A 25,224-nucleotide genomic window follows, 5' to 3' on the forward strand; every position below is an offset into this window, starting at 1 on the left:
ACAACCCAAAGTTGAGCAGGTTAGGTGGATTGGCCACGCTAAATTGCCCCTTAATTGGAAAAAAAGAATTGGGTGCTCTAAATTTATAAAATAAATAAATAAAACTGGTAACGGCATGTAAAGGCTTTTTTATAATCTTCAAATCGAATCCTAAACTCATGAACTATTTTTAGGGGAAAGCAGATTATAGATTCAAAAATGTTTTGCTTCTTCGGGCTCCTGTTTCAGTCGAGTGAAATTATTGCTCATGGGATCTTGCCCTGCACAATGTGGATGTCATGTTTGTCTACATTACAATCATGACCATACTCCAAAGGTACTTCAAACACTGTGAAGCGTTGGGATGCCTTGAGGCTATGAAAAGTGCTCTATAAATGTAATTTCTTTTTACATATACAATGAAATGCAGGTGCCAATAATACAAGTAGGTTCAAGTAGAGATCTCGCAATACAGCTATATTTGTTGAAAACCTATGAGCTATTAAAGGAAAGTCAGTACAGATTTGTTGAAGGCTATTCATTCTTGACTAACTAAATTGAGCTCTTTGATCAGAGAGTAGATGTGGTTGATGTGTATATTGGCTTTCAAAAGGTGTTTGACGAAATGGTGTACAATAAATTTGTAGGCAAAATTAAAGGCGATGGTATTAAAGGGACATGGCAGCATTGATGCAGAAGTGGCTAAAGGGAAGAAAGCAGAGAGTAGTAGGGAAGAGTTTTTGAGGCTGCAGGGAAGTGCGTCTTGGGAAAATAAATGTATAATGCAGCTCCAACTGCCTCAAGGGCAGCTGTGAGATTTGGACTCTGCTCTAAATTATGTTTAATTACACTAATAAGTCTGGAACTTTATTGTGAGTGATGTTATCATACAAATGCTTCACATGTTTGTATCAAATTATTTTCTCCACTATTTTAACATAGACATTTAAGCCACTTACTTGAATTGGAACAATGCCTCCATCTGAGTAGCACAGAGTAATTTTATTAACATTGTTCAGCATTATTTCCAGGCCAAAGAGACAAATTACAGATTCTTATTTGTCAACATATTTTCTAAAATGTTTATCCCGTGACACTCCACAAGGTCATTGTGAAGCCTATTCAGTATCAAATAAGTTAAATAAAAATGTACAGGTTGATCCCACCTTATTTATCAGATCTGTACTGCTGTTGTGACATAAGGAATAAACATTTTCAGGAAAGTAGCCAACTAATTTATGTCAATAATTTGGGTCTGTTGGGGGATTTCAATCTCACTTTTCAACCTTAGGGACTAAGAAGGGGATGAACTAGTCATATAATTTTGAGGGTAAATGTTTTTTGAAGAAAGTAATAATTTTGTAGTTTCACAACATGTCATGTTTATGCTTCTGCTGCTGTAAGACCGAGGTTAAAGCTGCAGAATTTGCAAAACACTGCAAGCAGTCACTGTTTTTCTGTGTTCTCTTACATCATTGCGGGAGTAGTCAATGTCATTGATGATTCTTTAACCTCGACAGGTATCAAAGGCAGCTGTAGATTTGATGAACTACTGTGAACAGCATGCACGAAATGACCCATTGCTCGTTGGTGTGCCAGCCTCTGAAAACCCTTTCAAGGATAAGAAACCTTGCACCATTCTATAGCTGCTGCCAGTCATCTTTTCGCAAACTAACCACAGCATCAGAGGACCTGCCAAGAATTTCTATTGGTAATCAGACCTTGAGAAGCAAATGCAGCTTCTGAAATGCAGGACTGCTGTGGAAATGTGTTTTTAAAAATAGGAAAAAAGTTGGATTCTGTTTGTTTGTCAACTAAGCATGTTTCTGGAAGTGAAGGAAAGAAGATGTTATGGTGAAGAGCTTTGAAAAAGGATTGCTATTTTGGACTTTTATGATAGATTTTCTGATTGTAATATTAAGATCTTAGGTTTAAAAAAAAACTCGGCAAGGATAATATTTTTGCCTAAAATTACATTTTTAAAATTATAAGTGTATGTGTAAAGAGTGTAACATTTGGAAGACGATATAGTTTGGGCAATAACACACAAGATGAAGAGGAGCAATTGACTGCATCCATTGTATTTTTAAATGTCACATTCTTCATCTTTATTGTCATTAGCAATTAGATACATACTGGTGTAGCAGTGTAGTTTAACTTCCCCCACCGTTTAAATTTCATATTTACACTACCAAAGTACTTGCCAAGGTAAACTGATGTAAATCATCAATGTTTTATTCATTCTTTCTTCATCTGTTTTTCTTAATAAGAACTGGTAATTAACTTACCCATAAAAAACAGCCCAAACTATAGGATGATTCAGAGTTGTCTTTGCTCAATAGTATGACGCAAAATTTAAAATATTTTGTTCAGCAGATGCAAATATTTATTCCCTCAAAAGTAACACCAGGGGTACCCATACAATCCATTTAGACACTCAAGGCATGTATGTGGATTAAGCTAACTTGTTCTATCTATCTGAACATACATTTTCTTTATGCCACTTTAAGTGACAAATTATCCAACAATGTAGAGGATAAGGTTTATTTTATTGCCATGAGTCTATATGGACACCATATTTAAAGATCCTAAACTAAACTGTATTATACTTCAACATAAAATATTTAACTAATTCATACTGTTAATTTATAACTCCTAGAAATCATGCTTATTGAATTTTTCTTTGAAACTTAAATTCTGGGGCGCGATTTAACCACCACATTGCGCCAGGCGCAGATCTGGGCACACCGTTAAATAGCGGGAAAGGCCAAAATCATAAATCGTGCCAGGCGCAAATCAGTTTGCCATCTAACAGGCTCGCTCCTGATGCCGAGTTCCGGATCTCGCCGAAATATTGCAAATATATCATTGATCCCAATTTTCATTAACTGTCATCTCATTAGCGAGATTGAAGTCGAATGAAATGGCCTCCCGGGAATTAACCGGCTGCCCCACTCTGATGGTCATTTTAACTCCTTTTGACTGAGAAACCTCTAGCTTCACAGCTGGAAGCTATTGCTAATAAGGAATTGGCCTTATTAGTTGTGAGAGTACTTCACAGCTGCCGGTTGTGTTTGCTGCTGCTTGTGGCAGCAAATGTCTGGAGACTGCTGTTGTGATTTCCTTCCTTTACTGCAACTGGAAAGAAGAACAATTTTTTACAAGATACCTGGGTCCTGGAACACCGGGCTCTGGGGGACGTATGAGTCCAGAAGGCGATCCGGTTTGAAGCAAGAATACGCTGCGGGACCTGGTGCCGACATTGATCTGAATCGACCACCTGATGATGCCGCTGAAGAAATGCTTTTGCAGATTGCTGATGCTTTTGTTGCTGGTGTGGTGAGTGGTGCATGTAACTGGCATGTCACCGCAGGTCAAACATGCTGGAAGTTAGGGATGTTCAATTGCACCCTGTGCGCCAGTGGAATATGTGAGTTCCAGGATTTGGTTCCTGTGAGATTGGACTGTGTGGGAGGGTCTGCACAGCTGCGGCTCCTGGACGGAGAATGGCACTGATACGTGGAACAAGTCTCACATTGATGGATAGACCATTTCTACAACATAATTCTGGACATGATAACACATTCTCAGGGTTATCCTCTGCCTGCGAGGGATGATACCGTGTTTGTTTTGTGTGAAAATGAGCTGATATAGCTTTGTATTGGTACCAATGTGGAACGGTGACATTTCCTTGTTGCTTAATGGTTCGTGTGATATGTGGAATGATACATAAATAATTTTCAAATCTTTGTTACTATTGACCATTTAATAAGCAAAGTATTCTCAAGTGGCTTCTCGTGGGTACACATGCCATGTCTCAGATGATGATTATTGCATGGCAATTCAATCAAACTTTGATGCCTGAACAGTTTGCCTGACTTCTAGAAGTGTCAGCACCACAGAGGCAGCAGCCAACAATCAAACACTCAAAAGAGCTGGGCTTCAGAACTGGGGATACCCTTGTGACCAAAGGGTGAGTATTTGGATCAGGGAACAGCACCTGAGCACGGTCTCCCTCATGTTCCCGGCAAGGATCTGGGGTCTAGGGGCTCCTGCTGTTGCCGCGAGTGAGTGTGTAGAGCGAGGTTTTCCAGCACAACTGGCTGGCTGGATGGCACTCAGGATACGTAAGGGTGGGTGACGGCTTGTGAGATTTGAGAGTTCCTGGGTGGAAGCCCTCACTGATTGTCGGTCTACCTCCTTCTGCAATTCCTTACAGATAACAAAATGGATGGTGGTGTCGATCCCGCAGAGGATGCCCTCACCGTGCTGGTGGCAGCCCAGGCGACCAGAAGCCAGAGAAGGCAGCAGCGTCAGCACAGGCTGGAGATGTTACCCCATGTGTAGGGGGCCACCACAGACCCTGAAGACCCAGCCACCCATCAGGCTGAGGAGGAACCCAGAGGGGGATGCCAGTGATGGCCCATGGTGTACAAATATCGTTGGTCTTTTGAGCTGATGACGGACAGCATGTGCCACAGGATACCTCTGTCTTAACAAAGAGACAGCGCAACACCTGTGCTGGATTGTCGCTGACATCCCTTCCTGAATCTTACGGCCATGTCTTAGTCAGCTCTGGGATCATTTTGTCGTAAGGCGCAACATCTCACTGGGCCTCAGCTGAGTCCTGGGATCCAGCCGACCTCCGACTGCTGACTCCCGTGGATGTTCCTGCGTCCAACTGATGTGCATCAGCAACTGTGTGTTGTTCACCAGATTGTGCTGCAGAAGCCTGTCCACTAATGTCTCCCACTGAGATGTGTGTCTCTGCACTGGTGGAAGGTGGGGGGTGATAGCTGTGGTGCCTTAATGGTGGTCTCCTTGGAGCTCTCCTCCGAGGTGGGTTCTTGCATCGCTGGGGTGGGGGGCGGGTGAGAACTCCGGATTACCCGGCCCCATCAGGTGGTAATCCTGTGAGACAATGGACATGTGCTCAGTGAGAGGGAATGATCTTTTGCCTGACATGAACAACTCACTTGAGACAGGTCATCTGGGTGAAGAGGCAGTGGATCCTCACCACCACCACGCAGACCAACCTTGCTGTCGGTAACTGCTCTCTCCCCGGACAACCCCGTGATTTCCGGGCCCCACTCCTCATCGGGGGTGAAGACTCAGATCTCTGATACTCCGCCCCTGTCTTGGCCCTTTCCCGCTTATTATTGGCTATCTTCTCCTGCGGGGACAAATGAGCCACACACTTGATGAATCAGGGGAGTCTAAACAGGTGCTGTGTGGGCACCAAAACTGGACATGAAGCGGGTGTGCTGTTAGGTGCCAGGGGGTGCTGAGGAGCAAACACGAAGATCGGATGTGCAGAGGGTGCGAGGTGTCAGACAGGGATTTGTTGGAGGGAGGGGGAGGGGGTCTTGGGAATTTTAAAGGTGGGAGACAGAACTGAATCCAGGAGAAAGATGGTAACTTACTCTTGCAGCTTGGTGAAGGTCACTGATCGTTGGCCCTCCTGGTCAGCCTGCCCACACTGACACTGCCTCCCAGGTGGTATTGGTGGCCCTGCAGCCAACCCTCCGACCCCCTCAGGGGAAACTGGATCACCCACCCCTCGTTCTCAGCGTTCAGAAGACTGTCCAGATTGGCACCCCAAAGCGAGGAGTAGGTCTGTGCGTTGCCAACCTTGTATGTAAAGTTGTATGGGAGCATTTAAAAGCAGCTCCCCTTGTTAGTGGCGAGACGCTGAGGCACAAGCCTAGCAAATCAGACGGTGAGACAGCTAGTAATGGCGAGAAGCTCGCGGGGGCTCATTTACGGCACTAAGTGCCATTAAATACAGGCCTCAATCTCACCTCCGCGGCCGTCGGGAATCACGCCAAAAATTACACTTTGAAATGTTTTTGTTAAATCGCGCCCCGATCTATTATTTGCAGTATTACCCACAGTATACCACTTACCATGCAGAGAGAGAAATCTGCACAGTGCCACACCAGCAACTGCAGATTGACAAAACTTCTGGGAATGTCAGTTTAAAACTAAAACAAAGGTTATTTGCCTATGTGTCAAATGAGCCACAGCTCTTCACATGTCCTTGTTCATTACAAGAAACCTCTTGAGGATCACAAACTGTAGTCTTGTGCCAAAAAACATCAAAATGCCAAGTGATTTATGTCATAGTGAAGTGTTAGAAAACTTTGAAAACCACAAGCATTAAAAAAAACATTTATTATTGTATTGGAAGACAAGTGTTAAAACATTTGCCAAGATTTTTCTGTTTAACATCTTTAAACAGGTTGCATGTGCATTGTTCTTTCAGCTGCCTTGCATTTTTATTCTCAGCTGTTAAGTGTTAGGTAAGCCTGCCATATTTATAATAAAACTTTTTTTTTAAGAACTATATTGTCTCACCAAGAACGCCACCGTAAACTTCACACTAAGTTACTGTATGATTAAATGCTATTTGCGTATGTCCAAGTACACAGTGAACAAGATCATTTCTCATATTAAAATTCTTGAAGCATTTGAAAATGTAGTTGTGCAATAGACAATTTTTGGAAGTGGCTCTTTAAGTAACTGGAAGGAGAAGCATATGGCCTGTGACGGACTATAGAATTTTGTGACACATAATCTTGTCTTGCCATGTCAATCCTGCCACCTGTGCTTCTCCTTGCTTTTAACTCTTTTTTTGTTCTTTACAGGGTCTTAGAACAAAACAGAAAAACTTTACCTTTTATTAGCTGTGCAAATTATAGTATTTCTTTTATCATGCCAAACCATGAATTGACTACTCGTACCTTGAAAGAGCACTACGCAGAGGCACTTAACTGAAGTAGAAATTTTAAATTTGCAGATCTATTAACAAATTTCACAAAACTGTTGACTGAGATTTATTCCAAAGTCTTTTAACCTGACATTTGATTAAAAAACCCTGTTGCGAGTATATTTTCCCAAGCTTGATGATTGCAGATTCATGTCACAATACTTTCAATCAAATTTAGCTTACATATACAGATTCATAAATTAACTTCCGATGTGCACAATCGACTGTAAGACTGGAAATCATACATTTTAACAAGTTACATTGGTGCTAAGATGTACTATAGCAAGGAATGATAGAATGGATGCTTGTGTCTCATAAATTCATTTGCTGTCTCAATGTATAAAATAGTCTTGCAACCAAGGATGTAAGATTCTTTCTGTGGGAAGGCTGGGAGAAAGGGGAGGAAGCTGGAGGTAGTGACATCTAAAATATCTTAGCTGCCTTCTCAAGAGCAGTATTGAAAGAAGTCTGGGAGTCTTGTCACTTCCCTCCCTTTTGTACGAAGAAAAGCATCAGGGCACAAAAATCAGCGGAGAAAGATTATTTTGAATGACCTATCCCTGCCTCCCCAAAACTGAGTTTCAAATAGCATGCTGTTGTGGGAAAAATCAACCACTTCAAGAGTCAGACTTGCTGTGATCAGATAAGTGCAGTTTTATTGTTACACAAAGCTTCGGGAGAAAGCGTATGTACCCCGCGGTACGGTAGCCAGCCTTTCTCCCGGTTTGAATGGCAGTCATTCATTTTATACTTTGGGTTCACAATGAGCCTAGATACAAAACATTTATCACCTTGTTATCTTTAAAAATTTTATAGATTGTACATCGCTATTTGTAAGCATTTTGCCATTTACACATGGTTATAGTCAAAGAGGTTTATTGTCCCTTTGTTTTAGGAAATGGCCCAAGACATTCGTATTAGCATATCATTGTGTACACCTTGGCTGAAGTCAGCTTTATTCAAGTGGTGTCCCGCATTTATGTATTTCTTAATCTTCCTTTGTCCTGGATCTGTTCCTATCTGTCCTACTGGCACCCCACTGGACTCCAGGCATCAGTTCTGTCTGCTTTATTCTCTGTGTCTCCATCTTATGTGTCAGGCAGCCATCTTCTGTGCCAAGTGCCCTTTTGAACCATTTCCCACTTCAATGCAATAGTAATAATCACCCGAGTAAAAGGGTACTCTTCTACTTCACTACAGCTAGTCAGGACATGTTCTTTGAAAGGTCTTTTTATGTTTCTTGACTTTCTCAAACATTCAATGATAAAATATGATGAGATGAGATTTTTCTTTCAGTCTTCATAATTTACCTGGTGCGAGGGCAGCTCGGTGGCACAGTGGTAGCACTGCAGTCTCATGGTGCTGAGGTCCCAGGTTTGATCCCGGCTCTGGGTGGAGTTTCCACATTCTCCCCGTGTTTGCGTGGGTTTCGCCCCCGCAACTCAAAAGATGGTAGGTGGATTGAACACGCTAAATTGCCCCTCAATTGGAAAAAATGAATTGGGTACTCTTAATTTATATTTTTTTAAAATAATAATTTACCTGGTGCCATTACAAATTGCTCTAACAATAATAATATTTATTAGTGTCACAAGTAGGCTTGCATTAACACTGCAATAAAGTTACTGTGAAAGTCCCCTAGTCGCCACATTACAGCTCCTGTCCGGATACACTGAGGGAGAATTCATAGTGTCCAATTCACCGAACAAACACATTTTTCGGGAGACACCTGTAATGTGATAAAAATGTTCTGAATAATAACGAATGAACGGACATCGCGCAACAATCACCAGGCAGGAATGTTCCCTTCCAGTCGGGGAACACTTCAGCAGTCAAGGGCATTCAGCCTCTGATCTCCGGGTAAGCGTTCTCCAAGGCGGCCTTCAGGACACGCGACAATGCAGAGACGCCGAGCAGAAACCTATAGCCAAGTTCCGCACACATGAGTGCGGCCTCAACCGGGACCTGGGATTCATGTCGCATTACATTCATCCCCCACCATCTGGCCTGCAAAATCCTACCAACTGTCCTGGCTTGATACAATTCACACCTCTTTAACCTGCGGTTACCCCATCTCTGGATCTGTAAAGATTTAATCACCTGCTAATGCTCGCATTCCAAACATTGATCGGCATCTTTGAATTTGTCTATATATGTGTTTCTGGAACATACCTCTTCATTCACCTGAGGAAGGAGCAGCGCTCCGAAAGCTAGTGACATCAAAACAAACCTGTTGGACTTTAACCTGGTGTTGTAAGACTTCGTACTGTGCTCACCCCAGTCCAACGCCGGCATCTCCACATCCTGAATAATATTGTAAGAAAATGCACTTAGTGTTGGCTTTCACAGCAAGGCTTGCAACATTAATTTATCATGTCACCCAAGCACATGTCTTTATGCCTACCTTCTACTTCATTTATTCTTGGGAAATTCACTGTAAAACCCCACTCTGCAAGCATTGTTTTCTTTCGGTATGTGATTTTGAATTTTAATCAAACCCAAGATGAGCGAACAACATAGAAATAAAAGAAAATAAATGGGACAGCCTGGCATAATGTGAACTGGTCAATGTCAGATGAACTAGACTTCAGAAGTCAATGCATTCTTCAGCAAATCTTAATCATCCTTGTTTGATCATTCTGGGTGATGTTGTGTCAAGCGCTTGGTAGACTGAGATTGGTATAAAAACATGCAGTAAAGTCGCCATAGCCCCAGATGACCTTAGGCTACTTTCCCCTTTTAGGGGGAGAGCTGACTGGTGGTGATTTAACCTGAGGATCGATACACGTCAGGAGAAGGGCAAAGTTGAGAAATGGGGGGCCTTCATGTTTTTTTTCTTTATTCGATTATGCGATGTGGACGTCGCTGGCTGGACCAGCATTTATTGCCCATCACCAAGGGCATTTAAGAGTCAATCACATTGCTGTGGATCTGGTGTCACATAAGAACTAGGAGCAGGAGTAGGCCATCTGGCCCCTCGAGCCTGCTCCACCATTCAATGAGATCATGGCTGATCTTTTGTGGACTCAGCTCCACTTTCCGGCCCGAACACCATAACCCTTAATCCCTTTATTCTTCAAAAAACTATCTATCTTTATCTTAAAAACATTTAATGAAGGAGCCTCTACTGCTTCACTGGGCAAGGAATTCCATAGATTCCCAACCCTTTGGGTGAAGAGGTTCCTCCTAAATTCAGTCCTAAATCTACTTCCCCTTATTTTGAGGCTATGCCCCCTAGTTCTGCTTTCACCCGCCAGTGGAAACAACCAGCCCGCATCTATCCTATCTATTCCCTTCATAATCTTATATGTTTCTATAAGATCCCCCCTCATCCTTCTAAATTCCAACGAGTACAGTCCCAGTCTACTCAACCTCTCCTCGTAAACCAACCCCTTCAGCTCTGGGATTAACCTAGTGAATCTCCTCTGCACACCCTCCAGTGCCAGTACGTCCTTTCTCAAGTAAGGAGACCAAAACTGAACACAATACTCCAGGTGTGGCCTCACTAACACCTTATACAATTGCAGCATAACCTCCCTAGTCTTAAACTCCATCCCTCTAGCAATGAAGGACAAAATTCCATTTGCCTTCTTAATCACCTGTTGCACCTGAAAACCAACTTTCTGCGACTCATGCACTAGCACACCAAGGTCTCTCTGCACAGCAGCATGTTTTAATATTTTATCATTATGTAGACCAGGTAAGAATGACAGATTTCCTTCCCTAAAGGGCATTAGTGAACCAGATGGTTTTTTACGACAATCGGCAATGGTTTCATGGTGATCATTCGACTTAATTTCAGACATTTATTGAATTCAAATTCCACCATCTGCCCTGGTGGGATTCGAATCCAGATCCGCAGAGCATTACCCTGGGTCTATGGGTTACTAGTTCAGCGACAATACCACTATGCCACCACCTCCCCTTCAAAGGAATTGGGATAGAATATGCTTTACATTGATTATGAATGTATTTGGGAAGTATCTTACAGTCTAGGAGACCTTGTGGCCAGAAGTAGGTGATATGTTACCACCTTCTCTAGGGAAATGTTCAACTTACCATAGACGTTCCTCCTGGCGCTAAGGTAATCTGAGCTTAATAACTACTTTTCCTGCCATGTTAGTGCCAATATTATTATCTGCTTCACAAGAAAATATTCCTTGACCACACTTTCCACTACCACCTGTGGTGGTAAACATGTTCTGTCAGTTGTGTCTGACAGGAATATATCTTCATTAATAACCTAATATCAGTAATGCTTTTGGGAGATTATGCAATGCATCTTGGTTAGCATAGATAAGTTTGGAGAACAAACTTCTCATTAACCTGATACAATTATTGCATATTCTTCAGTAGAAACCTGTGTTCTTTTTGGATAAACAACATAACATTAATCCTTGCATGGGCAGAGAAGAACAACATTTCTAATTCTTTCTGGATCCTTCACTAGTTTAAGATATCAAAGATTGCAGCCAGTTATTTGATGGTCCAAGAAGAGGAATAACCATCTTGTATTCATCTAGTACCTTTCATGACTTCCGGGTGTGCCAAAGCAGTTAACAACAATTAAGTACGTCTGCAGCACTCATTGTTATAAGAATATATGGCAACCAATTGAATACATTACCTTCTGACTCAAAGACAGCAGTGCTACCACTCAGCCAAGACTGACACATACAAAATGAGCAAGAGATTTCTCATCTCTGGGTGACTATTGCCCAGAATAGTGTTATTGTTGGATCTCAATATTCCAGCTATCAGCAGTTTGTGGAAGCTTCCTAGAGTTAGAACTTTTCTCTAAAGAATGGAAGCTGTGTCTCATTTGAATTATCTTTCTCTGACATCTTGACTGTCAACCAGTAATCTAGATGTCTGAGACTCAAAAATCAGCACAATAACATTTTCAAATCACTACACTGAAAAGTTATTTTGACAATGCAAAGTAGAAAGTACTCAGTATTTGGTGCTCCAAATCATCTGTTGGTTCGACAATCTATTCACTACCTTCTCTCCTGTCGTGTTTTCAGGGACTTTGAATCAGGTTCTGCATGTCAACAATGTCTATTTTTTGCTAAAACAATTGGCCCAGGAGAATTCACCATCCTATTCACCATTTTGTAAACGGCACCCATACATCAAGTCTGGCAGCCCAGCCAGCATGAAATCTAAACATCAGATCATGGTTAAATTTAATACTAAGATGATTTCATGGAAAGGAGCAATCCTAGCCATATCACATCTGCTAAATATTTTATAATATTTCTTTGTTCACCGCGATGTGGGCATCGCTGACTATATCTGCATTTGTTGCCCATCCCTAATTGTCTTGGAGAAAGTGGTAGTGAGCCACCTTCTTGAACTGCTGCAGCCTATGTGATGTAGGCACATCCATCATGCTGTTAGGGATGGAGTTCCAGGATTTTGACTCAATGATAGTTAAGGAACAGCGATATAGTTCCAGGTCAGGATGGTGGGTGGCTTGGAGTTGAACTTGCAGGTGGCGGTATTCCCGTTCATGTGCAATTCTTAAGAGTCAGAATTCCATTATCACCATTCTAAACTTCACTCCACTGTGATCCAGTATTTTGTAATTCTACACCATTTCCTTCCTAATCCATTCACATTTTAGAGTCAAAGAAATGTTTTTAAAACATAAAGCAAACAAAGTGGACTATGCCATCACTAAGCAGTGGCTCACAAGATCTCCTTGGCATAATTTCTGGTTGCTAATTTTTATCTACCAACATCAGTGGCTCACTTTACCAGAGGAACAGTTTCCTCATTTCCAATGGCAGCTGTGGTTTAGAATAAATTTATAAGAGAGTTCAGTTGTACCAATATATACCTGCATTCCAAAGGCAAAAATAACTTTGCTTGTCAGACCACATGCCAAAATCAGTTTTAGAAGTATTCTGCCATTTGGAGATGTATTTATTTATTTCAAACGCTTTCAACTATGATATGCTTTGAGGTCACCTGAGAGGACAAATCCTTACTGAAGTGCCTTTGGTGTGATTGGTGAAAAGTAGCAATGCTGACTTGAAACAGCTGGCTACCACTGCAGTTCAGTGATTCCCAACTGGGGAAGGGACGGGAATCACGTTTACTGCTCTCCTACTGCTTTGGGAATCTTACCATGTGGAGAGCTTGGCTCCGGTCTCTGTATTTTGATTCTTCAACACAAGCCACCCAGCTCCTTCCTCAATCACTTTTATTTCATTCACCAACATTTAGAATCAAAAGTAGCCTTACGGATGTAGTTTGTACAGGATTACTGAACTCGGCATCCTGTGTTATACTTATCTGTAAAGGTATAGATGTAACCCATCTCTGTGGGCAAAGCTCCGCTCTAGAAAAAAGATATGTCATCTAAATCACATATTGGTAAGGAGTAAATTAATCATATCGTTCAAAGTTAAAATAAATGCTCATCCGTCTGGTTGGTTCATTTTCATGGTGGGACATTCAAGGTAGTAAAGGTAATGGAGTTTAAGAAAGAAAACAATTGTACAAGCCTTTAAAATGTTAACAGAATCAAATCAATTTCATCAGGAAAACACAAAATGGCGGTTGGTTCTGAAACTTTGGACAAAGGTCAATTACTAGAATTTATTTTGTTTTCCAATTCGGGTGGCATGGTGGACTATTGAACATTCAATTAGGTTCACTTTCCCAGTCCTAAACGGCATCCAAAGCCAATAGTCCTTGGAGTACCAGTTTTCTGGGTTTTGGCCAGTTTACCAGAGGAAGCCCTTAAAACCAGGAAGGTGTAACTTGCAAATCATCATTCTTTCTATTCCTTTTATGTGGAGTCACGGTGATGGTAGCCATGGAGAATTATAGGATGAAAGCCACCCACCCTAGGAATACAGTGTGGAGGAAGGAAGACTGATAAAGGGGTAAAAGTTGCAACAAAACAAATTTCCGTTCTTAATGCTTCTGCAACAGTTTAAATCCAGTTTCGGTAATCTGGAATCAGGCCATTATCAGGGCTCTAGTAATACAGCACATAGAATGTGCCTGAATTTACCATCTATTTCAGACTAGGTATTTCTTAAGGAAGGTTTTCCTAGGTTGTATATTTGACCTAAAGGAAAATAGCTGCTTTTCATCACAATAGACAAAAAATATCACATTAAATAAAACTTAATTTGAAAGTTTTATTGACCTGCAGTGAGAAATCACAGAAGTATCCTTTCCATTTGACTTATAGTGAAAGCAGTTATTTCTGTAAATTAATGGATATATCTAACATGATCTTAAAATAACCAAAAAAATGCAACAAACCCTTTGAAGAAGTTGTTTTAAAATACTGTAAGCAGTGAACATAATTCAATTCTAAGGAAGAAAGAAGGCAATTAATTTGACGACTCTATCGTACAGATAAATTTTATATTGGTGCTTGATCTAGTGTACATACAGGCAGGATTCTCCAGTCCCCCAGCCGCGTGTTTCTCGGGGACACGTAAGTTGCTGACGGCAAAATTCTACCACCACTTGTCAATGGGATTTCCCATTGAAAGCACCCTGCGCTGCTGGGAAACCCATGGATGAGGGCACGCTGACAGTGAAAAAGGAGAATCCCAACGGCAAGAGAATTCTGGCCATTATGATATAAAAACAGTGACTAAGGCCACGATTTAACGGGAAAAGAACAGTCCAGTTTTGAACAGGTTTAGCGGGGTCGTTCCCAGTGCTTGCTATCGAATGGAACTCGTTATTTTTTTCATGCCTTGGTAGGGAACACTCTGCCAAGGTCTCAATCAGCCGCATTTACTTCACTGAGGAGCCCCAATCGTGGCACCCCAATCTCTTGAACTCCCGACACGGCCCCCAAACCCCCCCCGTCAATGTCTCAACGCACAACACCTCATATGGGCCGAGCTAGTAGTGCCACGGTGTCCAGGTGGCATCAGCAGTGCCAGGGTGCCAACCTGCCCAGAGGCCAACCACCCGGGGACCTCCAATCGGCTATGAACCCAACCCCCCCCCCAGTGCCATTCCGCCTAGTCCCCATTTGTGACCAGTGCTAAATGGCGCCCGGCTGGGGTCTCCTCGGCGAGGCCCAGGGGCTGGTTGGTTCTGGCGTAGGCATAGTTAAGTGAGCAGTTGAGCTCACTTAACTATGCAAGCCTTGGCGGGATCCAAATCGCGACATCTCACGAGATCTTGTTAGATCTCGCAGGGCATAACGATGGTCAGGAATCCCGGAAGAGATCTCTCGAGGTATTTACCGGAGATGACCCGTCCCGATTCCGGCGGGACGCGACCGTAATTCGCACCCAAGACTACTTGTGCTGCTGTTCATAAATATTAAACACAAAGATAAACTATATGTGATTTTAGAAAAGCAACAAGGAGAAACCATAGACTTACTATGGAGATGTAAGGGGGTTAATTTTGCCTTTTACATACCGATCAGCGGAAGCCTCATGATTATGAGCCCTGCTGAATTCAATTTGACAGCTGAGCTGAAATGTGCCAAAATGGCATCCTGATTCAGCTCACTGAACTGAGGTATCACGGTCAGGTCGACTAAACCCCTAGAATAATAGGTTATAGCAGTGGGAGGAGGAATTCAGTTGTGGAGAGTGAGGGCCTCAGAACAGCAGCAGCCCGTACCTACAGGGCTTACAAAAATAATATCATGCCTGTATTTAAGTTCCATCAAGTTTGCATGGTGTAGGATCCAACCAGCTCTGGCAAAAAAATGGCAGTCGGGTGTTTCATTTGTGCCATAGAACTCCAATTTCCATAGTAAAAGGGATCTATTGCCTGAACCACCATGCCGCCTCTTTCAAAACGGAGCCAACAACAATAAACTTGTATTTATATTGCATCAAAAACATGATAAAGCAATTCAAACTCCATGAACCAGTTGCATTAACACAATGGTAAGGCTACCAACACCAGGCGGAAGTCTTTGCCATCCTGTTTACACAAGGTAAAGACAGTGAAACTCAACCCCAATCTCATTAAGTACATTTTTCTCAAATAATGAATACTGAGATCCAATAATCATCACCTGCCACCTGAAATTTAAGGATAATCACCACTGTTTGATGTGACAAGCATAAACATAATCCTGTGGTTCCCGTACATGAAAATAAAAACCCTAAGTATTCACAAAAAGTTGTTTATCAATATGTACTTGGATAGGGTCATGTTAGTCACAATTGTCCTTCCCTGCATAAAGCTGACATAGTGTACCAATTAAACATTTTTATGAAAGCATTGTTGGCATTCTTTTGAGTGTGGACTGAATGAGATGGAATTAATAATCTTACAGAGAACACAAGGCACAAATCACTTTGCTTGTACTATGGAAGAAAGTTTCTTATGCCAAGCCATGTTTTTAGCTCAAACTTGATGAATACAAATGGAAATATTTACATTTAATATTCCTGAACAGACGAGAATTGTATTTTTTTTCAGTAATTACAATCAAACATTTGATTAATCCATATCATAAAAAGCTGAAATACCAAGTATTACACTGACAAAAATAAAAAGAATCTGGAGTGGGAGGAAAGATTTCCAAAATGGCAGCCGCCAAGTGTGTGCATTATGCATACGAGCTCTCCTAACAGCCTCTAGGTAGCAAATGATACTTCTGTATTCCAACTAAATTATATTTCTCACTTACTTTTCACAAAACAAGAAACTGGTTGTTCGTGTTAATTTGTTTTCTATGCGTATCAAGTTAAATGTCTTTTTACTTTGAGTATTCACTTGTGTTGTGTGTGTTCTGAATGCATATATAAGAATATGTATCAATAAAACACAATAAGGATAAGATAATTATTTGTGACCAGTAGTTGTGTACCTTGTATTAAACCCCTTACTGAATGTGCTTTGTAGATTCTCTGTAATTTGATTGCTATCGAGGCTAACATTTAAGGGGTTAGAGTATTGCCAGATGTTTTCACAATAATTCTATTTGTGCTGTATGAATTGTGAACTGTGCTTGCTATCTTTGTTGCCCCTTTTCAGTTATGCTATTAACACCCTTATTGCACAATGTTCAAAGTGTTGTACAATTTTGCAGGATGACTTGATGGAACTCCAAAGCATTCATACGTTATTTTAATAAATTAGGTTTTTAAGATACACGTGTATATATATGAATTACTTTGTGAATCTGTCTTGCAGTTTCAGCAGCATTGCCAACACATTAATACTCGCGAAATTAACATTTTAATATTATTGAACTTCTGAAAAATTATTTCACTTGAAAATGTTTTTAGGAGAACACCTGTCCTGTACAACAGAGTTGTGACTGCATCAGCGTAATAACTGATTTTCACCTGCTTTTCACACAGGTGCAAGAAACAATCTGCCTTTGACCCATAAAATGGTGACAGTCTTAAGAGTAATTAAACATTAGGCATAATAAAACAAATCCCACTATTGAAGCATGGAACCAGTGTGTGGTATTTATGTTTGACAAATTAATGAAATAAATATGGACAATTGTAGTCAGCAGGTCAACCTGGTGGAATAGACTCTAAACTAGAAGTTTAAGTATAAAATTCCAGCCTTGGCTAATAAGACCATAAGACATAAGAGCAGAGTTAGGCCACTCGGCCCATTGAGTCTGCTCCACCATTCAATCATGGCTGATACATTTCTCATCCCCATTCTCCTGCCTTCTCCCCATAACCCCTGATCCCCTTAACAATAATTTAGCTTGCATCAATTTAGTCTTGGATCATTGGATTCAGCACATTAAAGTAGCAAACAGTCTGTCTTGAACAGATGGTGGAACTTTGTAGGTTTAGTTCTGCACTGCAGAAGTACATATGGTCAGGCAATTGGTTGTAGCTATGCCAAAGTTAACAGAAGCCCATTGTGTGTCCACTATTAGTGGCAGTAAACAGCATTGGAGGAAAACATAAAATGCAAAAAAAATGTCAGTGCAATTGTTATGCTACCACTTAGTTACCCAGCTTGTGTGTTCTTGATCTCATCCAAGTTTGGAACAAGTATCACACTCAGAAAATGATCATGTTTTTAAACTAAAAGAAAATCACAGGGATGATGAAATAAGATATATTAACATTCATCTCTGCTAATAATTGTTATACCTCACAAACATTTTTGTACCTCTGCACACCACTCACCTACTCACCACTGTTGCATCCCTGCAAACCCATTATTACACCTCTGCTAACCACTGTTACAGCTGATGTTAGCTACTATTACACACACGCCAACCACTTTCACCCTTTGAACTACTGTTATACATCTGCTAAGAGTGCCACATCCTTCTACCCAATGTTACATGTTGTGTTATGTAATTTGGAATAACACAAGCTGCCACGGCGGAATACCTTCTGGAGATGGGACACATGTTCTTCAGGGGTCGTGGACCATATGATGATGCTGTCCACGTACACATGAACCCCTTCAATGCCTTCCATCATCTGCTCCATGATGTGATGGAATATCTCCGATGCCGAGATGATGCCAAATGGCATGCGATTGTAGCAGTATCTGACAAAAGGCATGTTGAAGGTGCAGAGCCTTCTGCTGGACTCTTCCAGCTGGATTTGCCAAAATCCATGTGATGCAACCAATTTGGTGAAGAAGCACGTGTGTGCCATCTCACTCGTGAGTTCCTCCCGCTTCGGGATGGTGTAGTGTTCTCGCATGATATTCTTATTGAGATCCTTGGGATCAATGCAGATGTGCAAGTCCCCCGAAGGCTTCTTCACGCACACCATCGAGCTGACCCAGTCAGTCGGTTCGGTGACCTTGGATATGATGCCTTTTTGCTGAAGATCCTTGAGCTGTGCCTTCAGGCGCTCTCTCAGTGGAGCAGGGACTCATCATGGTGCGTGGACCACTGGCTTGGCATCAGGCCATAGCAGAATCTTGTATCGATACGGCAGCGTGCCCATCCCGTCGAACACATCTGGATACTGGGCGAGGATGTCGTCGATGCCGGCCTGAAGATCCACATGGGAGGATGTCGTGGTGTAAACCCTTTGAATGAGGTTCAGCTGCTTGCAAGCGTGCGCGCACCTAGTAGGGATGCCCTGTCCGGCTTAACAATTTCAAAGCGTAACTGTGCTTGTGTGTGTCGGTTGGATACGTGCAGATGGCAGGATCCCAGTGCCGTGATGGCATTCCCGTTGTAATCCAGGAGCTTGCAGGCAGCTGGAAGGACCGTAGGGGGCTTCTTAATGGGTCTGAAGTCTGCCTGTGAGAGGAGGTTGGCAGAGGCACCTGTGTCCAGCTTGAACTGGATGGGGCAGTGGTTGACCTTCATCACTGCTCGTCATTCGTCCTCGGAATCCACAGCTAGGATTGATTGGACTTGCGATGAGTCTGGTGTGGCATATTCACACTTTGTAATAATGCCCACACGGTAGGCGTTGTCCAGGCATTCAGCATCTGGATCCTTTACAGAATCCTGAAAGCGTCGTTGCACACTCCGGATGCGCCGTCATCGGAATTTGGAGCGCTGGCTCCTGACTGGTGGTGCAGATCTGCACAGGGCTGCATAGTGACCTGGCTTCCCGCAGTTTAAACAGCGTCTGCCTCTTGCAGGGCAGTGTTTCTTTAAATGGGCGGTGCTACAGTTCGAACACGTCATGACATCGGCGTCCTGACGCTCCGTGCGTCGTTGCACATGCGCAGTGCGGTTTTCAGACATCTGCACCTGTGCAGTGCGGGTTTTGGCCGCTTCGTTATCCCATTCGCATCGCGTATGCGTCAGGCCCCGGGAAGAGCGCGCAAAATGGCCGCTTTCATTAATGTTGAGGCGCTGCATCCGGGAGATGGTCTGCACACTCTCCGCCTCGTGGGAGGCTAGTTTATCATTTTCTGGTGTTTTGTACTGGGAATAGCGATTTTTTAGCATGCTCATGCACTGTGCATGTTTCAATCGCGACTGGCAGGGTATGCTTGATCTTCAGTAACTGCTCTCTCAGAGGATCAGAGTCAACTCCAAAAATGATTTGGTCTCTGATCATGGAGTCAGTGATATCACCGAAGTTGTCGGATCACTAGCAGTCTAAGGTTAGTTAAATATGAGTTGAAGGATTCGTCTTTACCTTGCAATCGCTGCTTGAATATGTAGCGCTCGAAGATTTTGTCGGTGTCCACCTCACAGTGGCTGTCAAACTTGTCCAGGATGGTCTGAAACTTTGTCTCGTCCTGGTCTTTGGCAAAGTGAAAGTTGTTGAATATTTCCAAGACGTGACCACCCGCTGTGGTGAGGAGAAGAGCTATCTTCCGTGCATCAGACGCACCATTGAGGTCTGATGCTTCGACGTAAAGCTGAAATTTCTGCTTGAATGTCCGTCGGTTGGCACTGAGACTGCCGGAGATTCTGAGCTGGTGAGGAGCCGGAATCTTTTCCATTGTTCCGGTATACATTCGCTGGTCGTCACGGATCTTGCTGAGTTGAACTAACTAGATTGAACAGACTCCTGGTATCATGCTGTGTGATGTAATTTGAAATAACACAAGCTGCCACTTGATGCAGTTTTGAGTAAAAGATGCTCCAGACTTTGAAGTGAGTTCAATGTGTTTTATTGAACTATTAGCACAGTTCTCAATGAGTTTAACTCTCTGCTAATCTAAATGTAGTAACTCAGTCTAACTGAACCAGCCTTGCTCTAAGCCACGTGCTGGGGTGTGATGCTGAGGTTACACCCTGTCTCACTCTGTAGATGTTGGTCTGTGGAAAGAGGCGGGGTGTGAGTGTCTCATCCCTTTTATAGTGAGATACCACCCCTGAATGTCCTGACTGCTCATTGGTCGTGTCCTATTCTATGTGTTCATTAGCTGCATGTTTGCATATCATGACATTACACATCATAGTCTTGAATTTCCACAAGGACTGTCCTGAACTCAGTTTAATTTCCCAGAGGCTATTTTTAGAAATGCCACCCATCTTTTATTAAACATATTAGCCTGGAAACTACTGGAGAATTCACTTTGAGTTAGTGTAAGTTCCTGGAAAAATGTTCTGCTTGTTTACATTTAGAAGCATGTGAGCTCAGTGTGAGCTTTCTTTTCTAGCCAATGAGGCAGAAGCAGCAGTAATCCTCTAACCCTGCAATTTCAAGCCAGTTAAACACCTCAGAGATTACTGGCAAAGCAAAGCTAGTTGTTAGCTCTGTACTCTTACTGTTGAAGCAAGCTTTGCTGATTGAGGAAATTCAATGTTACATATCAGGAGTTGCAAGCCTGTCCTGGAGGGCGAGAGAGCAAGCACACAATGTAAGGCACCAGAAAAGCCAGGTTACTGGGGATGGGAGGAGGTAGCTTAAAGAAGGTAAGGACAGTCGGCCACCACAAACTCAGACGTGACTGATTCACAAGAAGTGCCCTGAATTCGCAGCCCAGGGAGTTGGATCGTTCCCAAAATTCCACAAGAAATTTTGAAACAGAAATGGGTGTGAAACATCTGATACAAACACATGCATTGAATCAGAGGCAGCACTGAACCAATTTAAGCTGCCAATTTTTGTAACTACATAACAGGAAGTAAATGCTCTGACCCCAATTTGAACACTGTGCTGAGTATTTACTTGTCATTGGCTATGAGGTAAAAGGGGTCCAGAATAATGAAGCAACAGATGGTACTTAATATTTCGGATAAGGCGTTTTAGACATTGCTGCCCACCGGATGGAGTTTGTCACTTCGTCCCAGAAGCAATTAAGTGGAATAAAAAAAAAGTCTGGAGAAACTCGGCATCAGGCAGGATCTGTGAAGAGAAACAGTTAATGGACTCAATCCTTTGCCCTCCATGGTAGGTTTGGTGCCAGGGACCATTTAATCAGGTTGGAGGGTGGTGCCTGCAGACCCTGTTGCCGTCCCACCTCCACCCCAATGAAGTCCATGACAGGAAGGCTCATGGATGGCCTTTCAGCCCACCCCCATTGAGACTCTTAAGCGGGCATTCATTTCCCACGCCGCTGGTGTGTCACGTGCCTGAGTGTCACAAGATGCGCCGCTGTCTAACTAGCAGCTGTGATCCCTGTCGCCTCAACAAGATTCTGTCCAGTCTTTCTGGTCATAATGATCCTTCATCGGAAAGGTCTGCTGAAAGGTCATTGATTACCTAAAATGTTAGCTCTGGGGAGAATTTCAGCTCCCATTTTCCAGGGGGTGGGGTTGATGGTGGGAGCCGACAATCCTGTGGGAGTCAAAAATGTGTTTCCCATTGCGATTGTCCCATCCCCCGCCAATTATGTAATGGGTATATTTAAATATAATTATCAGATCTGTATGCCTGATAGTCCCCCCACATTAAATTGTACATTCATAAATCCCGATAGGTCCCCCATGATGTGCACCATGCTCGCAGAACCCGCCAGGTGCACTGTGTAAGAATCCTCATGTTTAAACCTTGCTTTCCCTTTTTAAACTTTGCTTCCCTTGTGGAATTCCTTTATTTCTTGTTGTGCTGGCTTCTACAGTATCCCAGCCTTTATTTTTAAACAAGGCCAAACCCCAGTAGAAGGTGCCATTTAGACTGGTTCAAGAACATCCTCTGGTACAATGGGCGTGTTTCTTTCACCCCGGGGCTCAACTGGAGAATCGCCGGACCGGCGCGAATCGTGCCACGCCGCCCGACGCCAGTCTGCCGATTCTTCAGAGAGCGGAGAATCGGCACCATTGGCGCTGGCGCAGTCAGCGCGACGCCGGTCGGGGGCCGCTCTACGGGTCCCCCGGCGATTCTCCGCCCCGGATGGGCCGAGGAGCCACACCAAAAAAGCTGTGTCCCGCCGGCACCGTCCACACCTGCACTTACCCGGCGGGACCTCACCGTGGATGCACCTGGGGGCGGCCTGGTTGGGGTGGGGTGGGGGGGGTCCTAACCTGGGGGGAGCCTCCGCTGTGGCCTGGCCCGCGATCGGGGCCTACCAATCGGAGGGCCGGCCTCTCGGGCTGGGGGTCTCTTTTGTTCCGCACCGGCCCCTGTATCCCTACGCTATGTTGCGTCGGGGCCGGCACGGAGAAGTGAGCTACCGAGCATGCGCGCATTGTCGCCGGGCCCACTGCACAGACCCGCGGCGGCCATTTGACGCCAGTATCGGCAGCTGTAGCGGCGTGAATCGCTCCAGTGGCTTGCTGGCCCCTTGTGGGGGTCAGAATCGCTGCTCCTGAGGCCTTGTTGACGCCGTCGAGAAACGCGAAGGCATTTACGACCGCGTCAACACTTAGCCTCAGGATCAGAGAATCCCGCCCAATGTGTTTTGGTGTGGTCCAGTGATGTCACATTTTGATCGACTTGGCCAGCAGCCAATCAGCTCCATTGAGATCCCCGAACTTAGCAAATACTCGATGTGGATTGGTCCGGATTATTCTGGAAGTCTCCTTGTTGTGTGGGGTTCAGTTTGATCTGAGCTCAGGAGCTGAGCAGAACTCTGTTACATGTCCCTCCCTGAAACGGTGGAACTCTCTGACATCTCAGCTGGAGCTCACTCCAGGTAAACAGAGGAGCCAGTGTTTTCTCTCTAGCCTGCCAGTGAGTATTTGAAGTTTGCAGACAGAGTTGGGGGTGGGGAACTTTCCGGATCTCTTTAAGGTGACCTGATCACTCTGAGGCCTCATGAAAACTGCTGCTCTGATACTCTGCTTAAATGAGACAAGCTTTCAGTCAGTCTGCTGGAGCTGCCATCAAATAAGCAACAGAACTGTCCTGAAGTGTATATTCCGTGGTAAGGCTCAGGCCAACACAATTTAAAATATCACCTTAGGGGGAATCCCACAGCCTGAGAATCGGCCCTGAAGGTTACAGCCATAAGATTCTAACCAGCTAGTGGTTTCAACAGTCCGCATCCCAAGGAGAAAGCTGACCACGAAGACTACAACCTCAGCAGCAAAGATATTAATCCCACTGCCTGAGAAGTGCTGGGGTTGTTCCATGTCCGTGGGTAGAGGGCAGGAGGAGTTGCATGGTGGGGATGGAATTTTTGCCGAGGGGTGTAGCCATCTGGGATGACCTCTTACAATAAGAAACATGGACAGCTGCAAAGCAGAAAGGGAAAAATGTACAACGTAAGATTCAGGAAGGCTCAGGGCCTGAATGTATATTTGTGAGCGAAGAAACCAGACAGCATCGAAACCCCCAACCGATTAGCATTTTGATGGCCCATCTCCGTAAAACAAAAGACTGGTACTTGAGCAACCGATACAATCCCAGACATTTCGGCACCACTCCCTGTACCCAGAAAGCATCAACAACAGGGTCAATGACCACTTAGGACACGCCCGGCCATCGAGGCACCCGCCCCTTTATTGGCTCAAATCAAATGATCAAGAAATACCCAGTTAATGGGGTCCAAACCAAAGGACCGCCCAAAAGAGCACGAAACTCCCCAAGGATAAAGACAGAGACCACCATGTGTTCGATCTCTCTTGGACCTGGCGATCCGGCAACGTCTACCTCCAATTGCAGCACCACCAGAAGCAAGTTCAATTTCAATGCCCGCTACCAGACGGATGAGCCCAGCTGAGCAGCAGTTACTTCTCCAGACCCGATAGATCCAGATTCGAGCAAAGGCCACTGTTCCTCTGACCTAAGCCGGGTGCCTGAAGTTAAGTACAGGTTGTCATAGTTGATAGGTGTAGTTTAACTAGTAGTGTCTATGTTGCATGATTAATTGTGTGTGTAAATAAAGTACCCTTGATCTTGAACAAACTAACTGGTGTTTGGCTATTTGATCGATAGCCGGTTGAACCTTGTGGTGGTATCATTTGTTACCTGGCGACTCTGAGCAATATAATATCGATATCTAAAGAAAGAAGGGCAACCTTATTGATTGCCATATTTATAGGTAAAAGGGAGGTAAAAAAGGCAACAGTTACTGGCGACATCTGACGGGACTCGACCCAGAAGTGACCGTGTCACTCCGAGAGAACCCACAAAAGTGTTTGAATGAGAATCCAAATTTGGCAAAGTAAAAGAAACCACAAGCAAAACGAATATCGATCAAACCTCCAGAATTCGGAAGTGCATAATTTGCATGCGTACTAACAAGGTTCAGAGATACCTTTGGCCCACAGTTAGATCAGGAAGATGGCCCCGATTGGCAGGAACTTAATGAAACGTCCCATCGATATGTGAACAAGACAGAAAGTCAGAAGAGAGCCCCCAGGCCCTGAAAAGGAAAGCACCCGCACCACCGACTGCACAGGCATCACCCAAGCCAATGAATCCCATCACCACGCAGCGTAGAGTAGCAACAGAAGACCAATCCGACTTTGTGTACACCACCCCACTAACCATCACCCAGTTAAGAGGTGCCCGTGATAAAATAGAAACTTTTCACCCCACGTCAGACCCACACCACTTTTTCGAACGAGTTAGGCAACAGACCGTCATGTACGGTCTGGACGAGCAGGAAGAAGTAAAACTCATAGTAATGAGCCTTGACCCGTCTGTTAGTTCAGCCCTTCCCGACCCACAAAATGTAGGAGGAGGTAGCCTCCAAGATATGAAAACAGCCAT

At 43.7% G+C, this 25,224-nt stretch overlaps 1 protein-coding gene across 16 annotated transcripts in view; it reads left to right on the forward strand.

Moving 5' to 3' along the window:
- Nucleotides 1-25,224, forward strand: part of LOC140429588 (guanine nucleotide-binding protein G(I)/G(S)/G(O) subunit gamma-7) — a 508,117-nt gene that overhangs the window by 476,988 nt on the left and 5,905 nt on the right. For 14 of the 16 annotated variants that reach the window (XR_011949128.1, XR_011949130.1, XM_072516809.1 and 11 more), the window contains one exon: nucleotides 1,500-16,858. The exons of the other annotated variants lie outside the window; for them this stretch is intronic. Coding sequence is in view for 10 of the 14 variants with exons in the window: in XM_072516814.1 (XP_072372915.1) it covers nucleotides 1,500-1,625 (126 nt within the window). In the remaining 4 variants the exon portion in view is untranslated. Of the gene's footprint in view, nucleotides 1-1,499; nucleotides 16,859-25,224 lie in introns of those variants that run through there. 16 annotated transcript variants of the gene reach the window in all.

This window comes from Scyliorhinus torazame, chromosome 9 (assembly GCF_047496885.1).
Source record: "Scyliorhinus torazame isolate Kashiwa2021f chromosome 9, sScyTor2.1, whole genome shotgun sequence".
NCBI classification, from domain to species: domain Eukaryota; kingdom Metazoa; phylum Chordata; class Chondrichthyes; order Carcharhiniformes; family Scyliorhinidae; genus Scyliorhinus; species Scyliorhinus torazame.